This window comes from Panicum hallii, chromosome 2 (assembly GCF_002211085.1).
Source record: "Panicum hallii strain FIL2 chromosome 2, PHallii_v3.1, whole genome shotgun sequence".
NCBI lineage: Eukaryota > Viridiplantae > Streptophyta > Magnoliopsida > Poales > Poaceae > Panicum > Panicum hallii.
In genome coordinates, this window is record NC_038043.1 from 55,053,596 (window position 1) to 55,065,896 (window position 12,301).

General features: G+C 40.2%; 2 protein-coding genes across 2 annotated transcripts; both read left to right on the forward strand.

Annotated features, from left to right (window-relative positions):
• Positions 1-181: 181 nt before the first annotated feature.
• Positions 182-2,061, forward strand: LOC112883598 (RNA-binding protein CP29B, chloroplastic-like). Its single transcript, XM_025948925.1, has 4 exons — positions 182-597; positions 934-1,035; positions 1,379-1,687; positions 1,782-2,061. Exons 1-4 carry the CDS (start codon positions 274-276, stop codon positions 1,842-1,844), a joined length of 798 nt encoding a protein of 265 aa, XP_025804710.1. The 5' UTR covers positions 182-273; the 3' UTR covers positions 1,845-2,061.
• Positions 2,062-3,428: 1,367 nt separating this feature from the next.
• Positions 3,429-11,934, forward strand: LOC112883597 (dnaJ homolog subfamily C member 16). The gene is made up of 20 exons (XM_025948924.1): positions 3,429-3,640; positions 3,764-3,833; positions 4,377-4,419; positions 4,800-4,877; positions 4,998-5,082; positions 5,175-5,257; positions 5,384-5,441; positions 6,057-6,167; positions 6,468-6,525; positions 6,695-6,791; positions 7,283-7,318; positions 7,541-7,677; positions 8,797-8,867; positions 8,943-8,996; positions 9,133-9,275; positions 9,388-9,537; positions 9,801-10,031; positions 10,159-10,218; positions 10,838-11,062; positions 11,461-11,934. Exons 1-20 carry the CDS (start codon positions 3,520-3,522, stop codon positions 11,596-11,598), a joined length of 2,049 nt encoding a protein of 682 aa, XP_025804709.1. The 5' UTR covers positions 3,429-3,519; the 3' UTR covers positions 11,599-11,934.
• Positions 11,935-12,301: the final 367 nt, after the last annotated feature.

Consider the following 12,301-nt stretch of genomic DNA (forward strand, 5'->3'; position numbering starts at 1 on the left):
GCTCGTCCAGCTAAACAGTCGGCTGGCTTCTCAGCCTCTTACTTTACACTGACAGTGGGCCACACATTCCTAATCCTCTTCCCAGCGCCACAAAAATATCTCGATTCTGACAAATATCCGAACAGCTAGGCGCAAGCCGTCCCCCCATCTTCCCGTGCAGCGTATAAACCCTCACTCTCCCACTCCTCCCGTGCCATCGACCTTCACCTCCAGCTCTCCAAGCCCCAGAACCTTATCTCCATCCAAATCCTCATCCCATCCCGAGCGAGCGTCATGGCCGCCGCTCTCTTCTCCACCTCCATCTCACCCGCCTTCCTCGCCCTATCCTCCCCGAAGCCCGCCGCAACCGCGGCCTCCGCCTTCCTCCCCTTCAGGCTGCCGCTGCGCTCTGTGTCGGCGCCGGGGAGGCGGGTGTTCGAGCCCGTGGCCGTCGCGGTGTCGTCGGAGTACGAGACCGAGGGCGCGGAGCAGGAGGAGGAGGGAGCCGAGGAGTTCTCTGAGGACCTGAAGCTGTTCGTCGGAAACCTGCCGTTCAGCGTCGACAGCGCACAGCTCGCCGGGCTCTTTGAGCAGGCCGGCTCCGTCGAGATGGTCGAGGTATATACGAGTTTGTTTACCTCTCCGTCTGTGTAGTTAGTCTCACATATGGTCAGTTTGCTAAAATTAGAATAATATTAAATTATTTTTAAAAAAATTCTGCTCAGTGTTCTATGGTCACTGGAATCGAACTCGAGACTGGAGCACTGGACAACTTGACCGAATTTAGTCAGGGTTAATGTTACGCGTTGTTAAAATATTTGAACCTATATCCTTGTGGTAAATTATGACCAGAAATCGACACAAACATTACAAATTGTCAAGTCCAACAGAGCTGCAAGCAGTTAGTGAACCTTCTGCGTTTCATTGTTCTAAGAATCCATAACTGTTTTCCAGGTTGTATATGATAGAATGACTGGACGAAGCCGTGGATTTGGATTCGTGACAATGTCCTCAGCTGAAGAAGCCGGAGCCGCTGTTGAGCAATTCAATGGTTATGTGAGTATACTTCCATGTTTTAGTCTACCTTTCTCTTGGTATGCTTCTGGAGCAGATGAGCTACCTAATTGAAGAAAAATGATATCACACTGAAAAGTAGTCTAGGCATTGTAATAATGTAATGTCGATGTTTTGTGCTGATTATTAAGACTTTCAGATGTTTGGTTTGCACCGAAGCTTGCATTGCTAAAAAGCTTGAAATATGAATTAACTGACCATTTTAGTACGTAGTAGCCTCCTGCTAGCTGTTTGCAACTGAATTTTGCTTCTACTGAATGCATAGTGCATCACATTGCAGATTGAACTTCAGAGTCCTGACTAATTAGCCATGCCTCTTAAACAGACATTTCAAGGAAGACCACTGAGGGTGAACTCCGGGCCACCACCGCCTAGAGATGACTCCGCACCAAGAGCACTGAGAGGCGGCGGTGGCGGTGGAAGCTTTGCAGATTCAGCAAACAAAGTCTATGTGGGGAATCTCGCATGGGGTGTCGACAACTCGACGCTTGAGAACTTGTTCAGTGAGCAAGGGCAGGTGCTTGATGCTAAGGTCATCTACGATAGGGAGAGCGGCAGGTCAAGGGGATTTGGTTTTGTCACCTATGGTTCCTCTGAGGAGGTCAACAATGCTATATCAAACCTCGATGGCATTGTAAGTTCTACATCATCTTTATTTTTCGTATATCTTGTGTACATTGTTATTTCACCTAGAAGATGTGCTAACTTAGTGTTGTATTGTAATGCAGGACTTGGATGGCAGACAGATCCGAGTCACGGTTGCGGAATCAAAGCCGAGGCGTCAATTTTGAAATTTCATGATGGTGATTTAGAGGTTAATAGTGTGTTTCGCCAAGTGTTAGTTCCTAGCTACTATTCTTGCCACCATATTATGAGTAAAATGAAAATTTGGATGGTGAGCGACTGGAAGTGAAATTGTTGTATACGGGGAGAATTTCCCAGCCTGCAATGAACACAAACGCTCTTATGCTCATTTCGCTTTCAAAGAGAAGTAGAAATCTTTTTGTCCCCGCATGCGTACATAGCAGCGGTCAAGAACAGATGTGAGTTACGATCTAACCTTTTTTCTGAATGTTCGTGATGGCATGTATCATGTATGATCCTCCTGGAAAATAAATTCAGTTACTTATTTCAGCTGAATCACGGAATTGACAATTCAGATCTCCCTTCCATCTTCTCTTCGGAAATTTATCTTTACTTAGTGCACTTTTTTTTGACAGCTATAATGCCAAAAAACCCTTAGTATCATAAATTATGTAACCTCTAAATAATTTATGAGAAAAAATGGAGTTGTCAAAGCTTGAGAGGAGTGAACTGACATTCATGATTGCTTTCAACATGTATTTCCGAGATGATCAATGTCTCCTGTCTCTCGCTCCTTGAGTCCTGGGGCAGCTTCCTCTCGGGCTTCACTGCCGGCCACTGCTCCTCTACCCTCCCTCCCCTCCTAAGAGACGAACTGAGATGAAACTTGTATCGTGTGATGTATGCATGTACAAGACTTGAGGTATATGCTCTTGAGGTATATGAACTTGATGAAACTTATTATTATTATTATTATTATTATTATTATTATTATTATTATTTCCCTTAAAAAAAGACTTGAGGTATATGAACTTGTGTTTTGTGATTTATGTGCGAGATCTACTTAAGATGTATCTGACTATCCGTGGCGATCTTGTGATTTTTATTTAGTTTATTCATCTAGCCCTTCAGATGTACTTGTTATGAGTGTACTGTACTGAACTTGTAGCCTTGAGCTGGTAGGGGCTGACGGGTTGGCACAGAGCGCCTACGATGGCAATTGGCATGGCTCGTGTTGTACCTGCAGGCCTGGTAACTCAATCGTGCAATACTAGGTCTGGCTTAAACGTGCGATGCCTGAATCGGTGTGGCTAATTTTCTATCGACAAATCTGTTATTTTTTTGTCCAATCAAAATCTGACATGTCACAAAGAACTTTTGTGCTAGAAAAACTACAGAAAAGAAAAAAAAACGATAGAGATACTGCCAGTTTTCAGTCAAAAGCCCTGCAGTGATGAAAAACGACTGAAACATAAGCAAAATCAGTGGTTTTTTATGGCAAAAAAAAAACGGATAGCGAGAGAAGAAGATCTAGCATTCGTAACAACAACGAATAACCATACGCCATTGTACTGAAAATCACGCGAAATACGCAATATTAATTTATTATCTACGGTTCATCAAAAGAAAACAAAAAGTCAGTAAATATCGTTGCGCTGCCTCGTCTGCTGTGCTTGGCTCCTCCAGCCAAATCTCGACCGTTCAAAATGCTTAGATCCGACATTCTCTTTCGAACGGCGTAGGATCGAATGGCGTCCGGTTATAAAAAATCTTCAAATTAAGCGCCTCCTAAAAGGCTTAACCAAAGCAAACCCCCTCGCCCCCAAGCAAACCCCGATACCTTCGCCTTTTCCGCCCGCGCCGCGTCGCCCGTCTCCGTCGATGGCGATGGAGATTCCGGCGGAGGTGCGCCGCTACTGGCTGCCGATCCTCCTCTTCACCGCTGGTTTCCTCTTCCAGCTTCTCGTCCTGCCCCGCCACTTTCCGCCCACCCACTACGACGGTGAGAGCCTTCTCGTCCCCGTCCCCGCTCTTCCAGCTCTCTCTGATTCGACGCCCGGTGTGGCTGTGTTCTGAGATTTTTTTTTGTTGGGTTTACTGGATGACTGGGTTGGGTGATTTGCAGTGCTGGGAATCGAGAGGTTTGCGCCGGTGGAGCGGGTGGTCGAGGCCTACGAGCGGCTATCCAAGGAGTGGTGAGTGTGATTGATCTGACTTAGCTGATAGTTTCTGATTTAATTGATTCAGCGGCGTGCTTTGTTCTGTGGAGTTCGTACTGGAAATTGCAATTGTCGACTATTGAAAGTGGTAACGGGGCAATCTATTGGTGTGTACCAGTTTGGTGGCTGCATGGAAGTGTTTTAAGCTAGTGCGGAAACGTTATTCGTTTGTTTGGAAGTGTTTGTTTTGACATGACTAATGCTTTATTGAATCCACAGTTTTAAGCTAGTGCGGAAACGTTATTCGTTTCACCAATCCAGTGCTAGTAAGAAGCTTTTTGTTTGATGGAGAACTAGTAAGACACTGTGGAGTGTGGATGAATTCGCTTATCTCTTGCTTATCTATAGCTGCAAATAGATAATAAGTTCAGGTGGAATGTGACTCCGATGGGGGACACGTAGGTGTTCTGAAAGCTAGAAATATGCCTTTTTTTGCATTTTCCTTGTAGTGTTTGCTTTTGTTCTTTTGGATATCTTCTTTACAGAAACTGAGTGAATTTTTTGCTGATGTAAACTCAGGTTATCTGAAACGAATCACCAACCAACTGTTGATATTATAAAGGTGAGATCAAAATCCAGAGCTCAGTCTACTAGACTTGGTAGTTGGTAATGTTTGCATAGAATATAGTGATAATTTTGTAAGAAGAGCCTCTACGTCCTTAACACGGAGACAACTTTCCATGTTGTATGGAAGCAGCTTCCATAGCAGATTCACCATTCATGTTTCTATATATGGTATTGCATACAATACACTTAGCAGGTTCACCATTCATGTTTCTATATATGATATTGCATACTATACACTTAAGAATGACGCATTTTTCATTCTTTAAGTTATAAACTGGGAACTGTTCAGTGCTTTTTTTCTTTTGTCCAAATGCTTGGTGTTGGCTTGTTATTCCAATAACATGGGCTTTCACAATTTTTTGATGGTCTGTACAGATCCGTTATGCATACGAGCTGTTGAAAAATCCAATTTTAAAGAGGGATTATGATCAGTATGGACTGGATGAGCATATGGTGACCTCTCTCCCTCCCTCTATGTTTATGTGCACATCTATCATTTGAAAGTTTATTCACTTTTATCACTCCTGTTTTCCTTACCGGTCTAACCCTGTGTTGTTCCTTTTTATCTGGTAGGATGTCCTTGAGAGAGTCAAAGAGCAGTATCAAAAGGAGCACTTTCTGAAAATAGATCTCCCATTGTTAAAAGACTCTGTAGTTAGTATGTTCTGCTCATCTAATCTCTTGTAAATTTTGCTGATTATGTTTCCTTGTTTTTGTTGCATTTGACATAAAACAATATCCATTCCTTAGGTTTGACTGATGATGCCTTCAATGTACTCACACATGAGTCATTCATGTCTGCTATTGCTGAAGAATACCCATTAATTATACTGGTTAGTTAAAAGGCCTTAGTTCTTTCCTTTATGCTATCTCTGTAAGCTACTAAGGTTAGCATGTTGTATTTACACTACTTATATGCACAATTACTTATGCCTGCTTATTCGTGCTCTATTTTCCAGGTATATTCAAAGGGTAGTCCTCGGTGTGCTCAATTTATTGAGTACTGGAAGCAAATTAGTATGTTTCTTCATTCTGACTTGGCTGCTATTTTATTTGTTGCCTGCTTTGGAAAAAAAGCCAACACATTCAGACACTTAATGAAAAAAAATACAACCTATTAAAGGATGGAATATTTGGGCTTAGCTTCTATTTTTTGTTGCTTCACTCTGACAGTCTTACATGAAAGTATTTACTGCCGATGAGCTAAGTTGCATCGGCTTTAGCAGCTAATTCTATTGAAGGATGAATGAAAATTGGAATTTAGGCAAATTCTTTTAATGCACTGCCAAGTGGCATGCCGTATATAGAGAAAGTCATATTCTGATATAATCAAATTTGTCTACTGAAGTACTTGGATAATTGAGCTTTGGCCACTTTCAGGCATTCTACTTTGGATTTGTTATTTAAGATTGAGAATATTCTTTGGGTAAACAAATTTTGATATTTTTGCCATTTTGTCTGAGTGGTACTTTTATGGATCTTTTGACAGTTGAGGCGATAGTATTTTCAGTTCATTCAGAAATAATTTGGTGTTTGCCAACATAACTACTGCCAAACATCTTGAATTTAAAATTCCCAAGAAGAATTCTCCTATTCCATCCCCCCCTGACAATATTTGATTCCATGGTTCAGGTGCTCGATTGGATGGTATCGCCAAAACTGCTATGGTAGAAGTTGGTGATTCACACCTGGCTGGTCATTTTGCCAAAAAGGGGTTCTCCAAACAGCCATTTTTCCGTAATGGTATGTCGACGCAACAGGCCCTGTTAGTCATAATGATATGAACTTTAACTTTTAAGTTAGTTTAGGTTTTGCAGGTGGCATCACTTACCAAGTTTCCATTTTAAAAATCTTGACTTGCTATTTGAAACATTGCTAGTTTGTTACATAGACTTTGTCAAACTGAGTAGGTCAAATTACATTAGTGAGGGAAGTGAATCTCTATCTTTTAATTTGGAGAAATTCTGTCCTTTAAGTTTTGTTGTGAAAAAGGTCTTCCTGTTGTTATACTTCATTCACTCCATGCTCATTCTATGTATCCAGGTGTACCAGCAATTGTTGCATACCCTGCTAACTGCAGAAGTCCATCCTGTTACATGAGGTGACTATTTTGACCAGACTATCACTTACATGATTATATTAAGTTCGTGACTTCTATTCCTGTTATCAGCATTCTCATGATGAGATTTTATGCTGCGCCTTCTCCCATTTGTGCTGAAGGCATGGCATATTTGGTATGGGGTCTAAATAACCTTGTTTCGTATGCCTAGGTACCTAGGTGGGCTCTTTGTGGATTCTGTTGTTGACTGGGTTGCAACATCAGTTGTAGGGTTACCTCGGATCTTGTACTATTCAAAGGAGGCATTGGTGAGACTTATGACTAGCTCTATTTCTTGTTTATTTTAGTCTATATTATGTGGTTCCTCTAAGATTCAAAATTCAAAAGGAAATTTAAGGCCTGTTGGGTATATTATCTATTATCTGAGTTAATAACTAAGATCATATGGCACTATTGAATGATGGGTACGGATCTGCACCCGTAATTCCTTTTTAGATACAGATTCTAGTTTGATTAGCTAAGAATTCATCACTTCTTAGTTTGGACACAGTCAGGACTAGTTTCCTTGCTTACTTATTTGGGACGCTTACCTTATTACATCATGACTCGATTTCAATTGCACAATCCTAATGTATGGCTGATATAACTGTAAAATTATAACTAATCAACACACACCTCTGCGTTCTTGCTGTTTTGCAGATTGCTGCCTTGTTCATTGTTATTATTTGACAACACAGTTAGGTTTGATAGGCTTTACCTGAGAGGAATTATGGTTCTAATGCAGAGCTTTTTTTTCCAGGGGCCCCAATTCATTGGGAAGAGCGGCCATCATAAGGTAGACTAGCTTTTGCTGTATCTCTTGTTTTATGGAATTAGTTGGTCTTTTCTATGCTAACCTGGAGCATATGCACATGCTTTGTTCTGAGTAAGACAGATACCTTTCATGATGTATCTGTTAGAACTTGGAAGGGATGACATTGAGAAATGCAATGAACCTGTAGCACCTTTACCTTTTGGCCACTTACAATTGCTCAGGCCATCTGCATGCATTATGTAGGTTAAAGTTATCTTTTTCTCAAGTACTGGAGAACGTGCTGCTCCATTCCTTCGACAAGCTGCCCAAGAGTATTCGAGCTATGCATCATTTGCATTTGTCCTATGGAGAGAAGATGAGTCCCAGATTTGGTGGAACTCGTACGTGCTTTGTGTACATTTTTGTGTTATCTAAATCGTACCTTTGCATAATATATTAACAACAGTAGCTGGCTAACAGTTTAGTATTGAACACATACATGTTTATGATGAGTAAATATGAAAAATACCATCAGCTGTTACAATTTACTAAAACTATTGAGCGTTAGCATTTAAGGCTCTATTAGTTGCAGATTGCAGAAAAACATGCTGCTGAATCTTCACGTTTAGTACATTTGTTCTCTCACTTCATATTTCCTGTCATTAGGAAATCCTTACTCCCTCTGTCCCTTAATGAGTGCACTTTTACTTTGTCCTAAGTTAACCATTATGAAATTGACTGAATTTATATGAAAAATATACCAATATTTATGATACCAAATAATATATTTTCATAGTATGCCTATTTGGTGTTATAAATGTTGATACTCTTCTCCATAAACCTGGCCAAACTTAAGATAGTTTGACTTGGGACAAAACTAGAAGTGCACTTAGTTTGGGATGGAGGGAGTAGCTATTAGTAGTTGATAATCAATTTTCTCAGATGACATGATATTATATTTAGATTTGTTGGATAAGAATTACCCAATTGCTTTTTGTTTGAATCTAAACCAATCCAATTTTTGTATATGCTTCCCATCTTGCTGCGTTTATTGTTTTATTGAGTAGTATTATATACTATTATTGCTATCATCGTCATTGATCTGAGTTCTATTGCACATGCATTTTTCATAGCTTTTACATATGATGGCATATCGGGGAAAAACACCACACACCCAGGGGGGGGGGGGGGCACTTGTTGATGATCTATTTTCTGATCCTTTGCTCAGAAGTGTTATTTTGACTAGGTTTATGTACCTTAACTTTAAAGCTGCTCGGTTATTGGCTGTAGAGAAGCTCTTAATCAGATAATTTGGGTTACAGTCTGAACGTTTAATACTGATATCGCTAATAGTAGCTACTTAGCATCCAAAAGATGTGACATTGAAATCAGTGAGCATCGAGCAATTGAGCTACTGCATTTTAGTAAAGCAAAACGTTACTGTGGTTCCATCTGTTAGTACATATGGTAAATTGGTCATTAATCTTTTCATTACTATTTGCTTATCTATTCCGGATCAGGTTAGGGGTGGAATCGGCTCCTGCACTTGTTTTCTTGAAGGGACCAGGCACAAAGCCTGTTGTACACCATGGCAAGTTTCCTCCTCCCTTAATCTCCTCGATTTTTTCAAGGTGGAGTTTACGCTGATTGTTGATGTCTAATTCAGGAACTTTTAGCAAGTCAGAGTTCACAGAGATGATGGAGGAGCACAAACACCATGGTAATTGTTTAACAGTTTGTGAACCAATTGTACACGGAATTATCAAGCTGCATAATATCGTTGAGAATACAGTTATCTCTACCTGAAACAAAACATGTTTTTAATATTGCACTTACTCTTTAATTGTTCTTGTTAGAGCTGCGGCAGCTAAGAAGTGACACATCTTTGGAACTGGGTTGTGATGCTAGAGGCCATTCACGTGCTGGCAATGATGCAGCAATTTGGTATTGTGTAATTGTCGCTGGTCGTCCTGGTGTAGAATTAAGTAAAAAAAGACAAGTAAGCTTCAATAGCTAATTGCAATGGACAAGTTGGGGTGGTTTATTATTTGGATAATCTATTTATTTGTGTACTAGTTTGCTGAGTATACTGGTTTACAATTTGAAACCAGATTTTGCGTAAGGCCCAAGACCAACTGATAGGTGATGTTGACAGAAGTGCTATTGGGAATGTGGCTAATTCAGTAGAGATATCAAGTGCTGCTACTGCCTTGGAAGATGAACGGTTGACCTTTGTTTGGTTAGATGGAGAAGTGCAGAAGGTATCCTTTCAACTGCATGTTGGATAATGATCCTGGAAGATGTGTTTCCTACCAAATGAAATGCTCTAGTTATATTAAGGTTGTCGTTAAATCCCATGTATGCCATGACCTGAGTAGTGGAAACACATCAGATCCTGGCTTCAGCAAATGGCTGATGCCATTGTCAGCAATCAAATAACTGCTTCGAAGATAGGAGTGTCTGTTCTTTGATTGCTCTTCTTATATTTGTAAATTTAGATATAACAATATATATATTTTTGCAGCAAATTTGTGCCTTCTACCTTGCCACTGATTATAGTGGAGCCTGTGGTCCTAGAGGCTTTGAAGATGACAATGATAAACCTGAAATTTTCATTGTTCGATTCCAAAGAAATGCAACATATGAGGCACTGAAAGCTGAAAAAAAGAACAATCTTATGGAGGCTCTCCAGGGACAGCAGACTGATGCCTCCCAGCTAGTGGCAAGGTACAAGGGACCAGATGAAATTCAAGAGGTGCGAATTTAATGGTTTCTACTTTCTAGTGATCTACGTTCCTTTTGATAATTAGGTCAAGTTAGGTATCTCAACATTAAAAAATCAGATCCATTGCTAACTCCGTGCCTCTTAACTATTATTGCAGATAAACAGGTGGATCTCTCAGATTATCAAAGATGGAGATTCTAGAGAAATTCCTTACTTTGTAAGTCTCTTGGAGGTTACAAGATTAAATTTTGTAACTTGAAATCTGCCAGTCGTTGCACTCAATCTTTGCCTTGTTGAATTGATTGTTTAAAAAAAAAAAGCATTTGTGTACAATGTTATCTAGACAACAAGCTTCAAGATTGTCCATTCCATTAATGATTTTGAATTAGATTGCTTTTTCAGTTAAATAATGCTCTTGTATTCTCCGTAACGTGTCTCCTTAGCTGATAGGGGTAAAATTATATGTGAAATTCCATATGTCTTTAAGGGAAAGTACCAAAGGACGCCTTGTTTAGTTGATTGACTTGTCTGTGCTGGGTCCGGTCTTTATTCAATGTATCTCCTGCTTTTGATGACAGTCAGCATTATTTAGTTCGATGATATATGTGTCTAATCATTGTTGTATATGAACACCCCTTTTGAATACCCAAGCACCTAGATTATCCTATATTAGTTGTTGGCATTAGCACTAAGAGTTCACCATGGCTTTAACCAACTTTATATGGTAGAATGTAGAGGTTTCTGCGATTGAGTTCTAAGCATGGCAGTTACATTGCAAAGAGAGTTACCATATCCCTCCTTTTCTTAATTATTTGAGTGCCCTTTTATGTGTGCAGACTTCAAAGGTGCCGGATCTTGTACCTGAGGAAACAAGCAAGGAATGGCTAAGGAGTACCAAAAGTATCCGCTCTGCAGGGAAAAGTCTAAAAGAGAACATTGGCTTCAATTTCCAAGATTACCTAACTGACCCAAGGATTGGTTCAACTTTGCTTATGTGCGGATGTATTTCTTTTGGAATAATATGGCTCAGGAACAACAAACCAACTCATAGTACTCAACAGGTAAGGCATCCTTGATGCTTGATTAACAAGTTAATGGCACCCCTTGCATTTTTTTACAGATTTAAACAACTTTTAGAGTTTTCCACATGCTCAACTTTCTTAGTTGTTGATCAATCAGTAACACTCTACATATGTGCAAATTTTATAAACTGCAAATGCCATATTCCATCTCAAACAATCCAATACATTTTCCATGTGATTCACTTTTCATTTGTTTCCGCAAAACAGTCACTCTGTTAGTGTTTGATCTGATGTTTTTTGCATTCCATAAAACCTACTATTTTTTCCCCTAGCAAATCAGAACATCCTGTTTCTTTACTCTTCAGAAAGTATGTTTCCGTTTGATTTGTCGCTGTCTGGTTTTCAGAACTCTGATTGTTATAGTCTGTGGTTCACAGGAAAAAGCTCCGAAAGACAAGACCAAGAGGCCTCGTCCAAAGCTTAGCACGTCGCTCTTTGGTCAGCCTGAATCTATCGCAGACGTTGAACCAAAAGATGCCCGTCAGTGGGAGATGTCAGACTCAGATTCAGACTAATGACTTGATCCTTACATTCGGACTCGTTCTACTGCAAGAACGTGTCGAGCTTTACTAAACTCTGTATAGTTGCATGGTAGGCGCTAGCCCTAGTTTAGGCTAATGCCGGCAGAGATAACCAATATGGTGAAAACAGTTTAACCAATATGGTGAAAACAGTTGGATCACTGAAGTACTCAGTTGCCATCTTCCTGAATCCTGATGCTTCAGCTGCCGTGTGACTTCAGGGACACATTTTTGTTGTGACGTGTCTATATTGTTTCGTCTGACCTGCTTGTAAACTGACAAGCCTGGTATTGGTCACACGAGTAGGATATTAATCTATGATCTCAGTATGGAGTAAACCGTAGTATTATGTTTAGTTTGACAGGAACATACCGTGTCTCCATATTGTGTAAATGGTGCATCCCCTAAACAATGCGCACGTAGATCAACTTACATTTGGATATCCCCTCTTGTAAAAAAAAAACATTTGGATATCCTAAAGCTGGTAGCATAAATTTTGGGTGCTTTCAATTTCGGCAAAGGCATAAGAAAACAATGATATAATTAGAGAGGTAAAGCGTTATGGTGACACTGGCTTGGCGTCTCGGTGTGTCTGAGCTTGCCAAGCTAAAATTTAGCTATTTTGACCATTGATTTGGCGCAAAAAACCTGATAGCCCTTCAACCTTAATCAGGACATTAGCTCAGTTAGTTTCCTT

Bases quoted from the DNA above. Each gene is read 5' to 3' on its own strand.
- LOC112883598 (XM_025948925.1), top strand. From the start codon at position 274: ATGGCCGCCGCTCTCTTCTCCACCTCCATCTCACCCGCCTTCCTCGCC. The intron at 1,036-1,378 runs GTGAGTATACTT...CCTCTTAAACAG, and splicing joins TTGAGCAATTCAATGGTTAT to ACATTTCAAGGAAGACCACT. The intron at 1,688-1,781 runs GTAAGTTCTACA...ATTGTAATGCAG, and splicing joins TATCAAACCTCGATGGCATT to GACTTGGATGGCAGACAGAT.
- LOC112883597 (XM_025948924.1), top strand. From the start codon at position 3,520: ATGGCGATGGAGATTCCGGCGGAGGTGCGCCGCTACTGGCTGCCGATC. The intron at 5,442-6,056 runs GTATGTTTCTTC...TCCATGGTTCAG, and splicing joins TGAGTACTGGAAGCAAATTA to GTGCTCGATTGGATGGTATC. The intron at 6,792-7,282 runs GTGAGACTTATG...TTTTTTTTCCAG, and splicing joins ACTATTCAAAGGAGGCATTG to GGGCCCCAATTCATTGGGAA.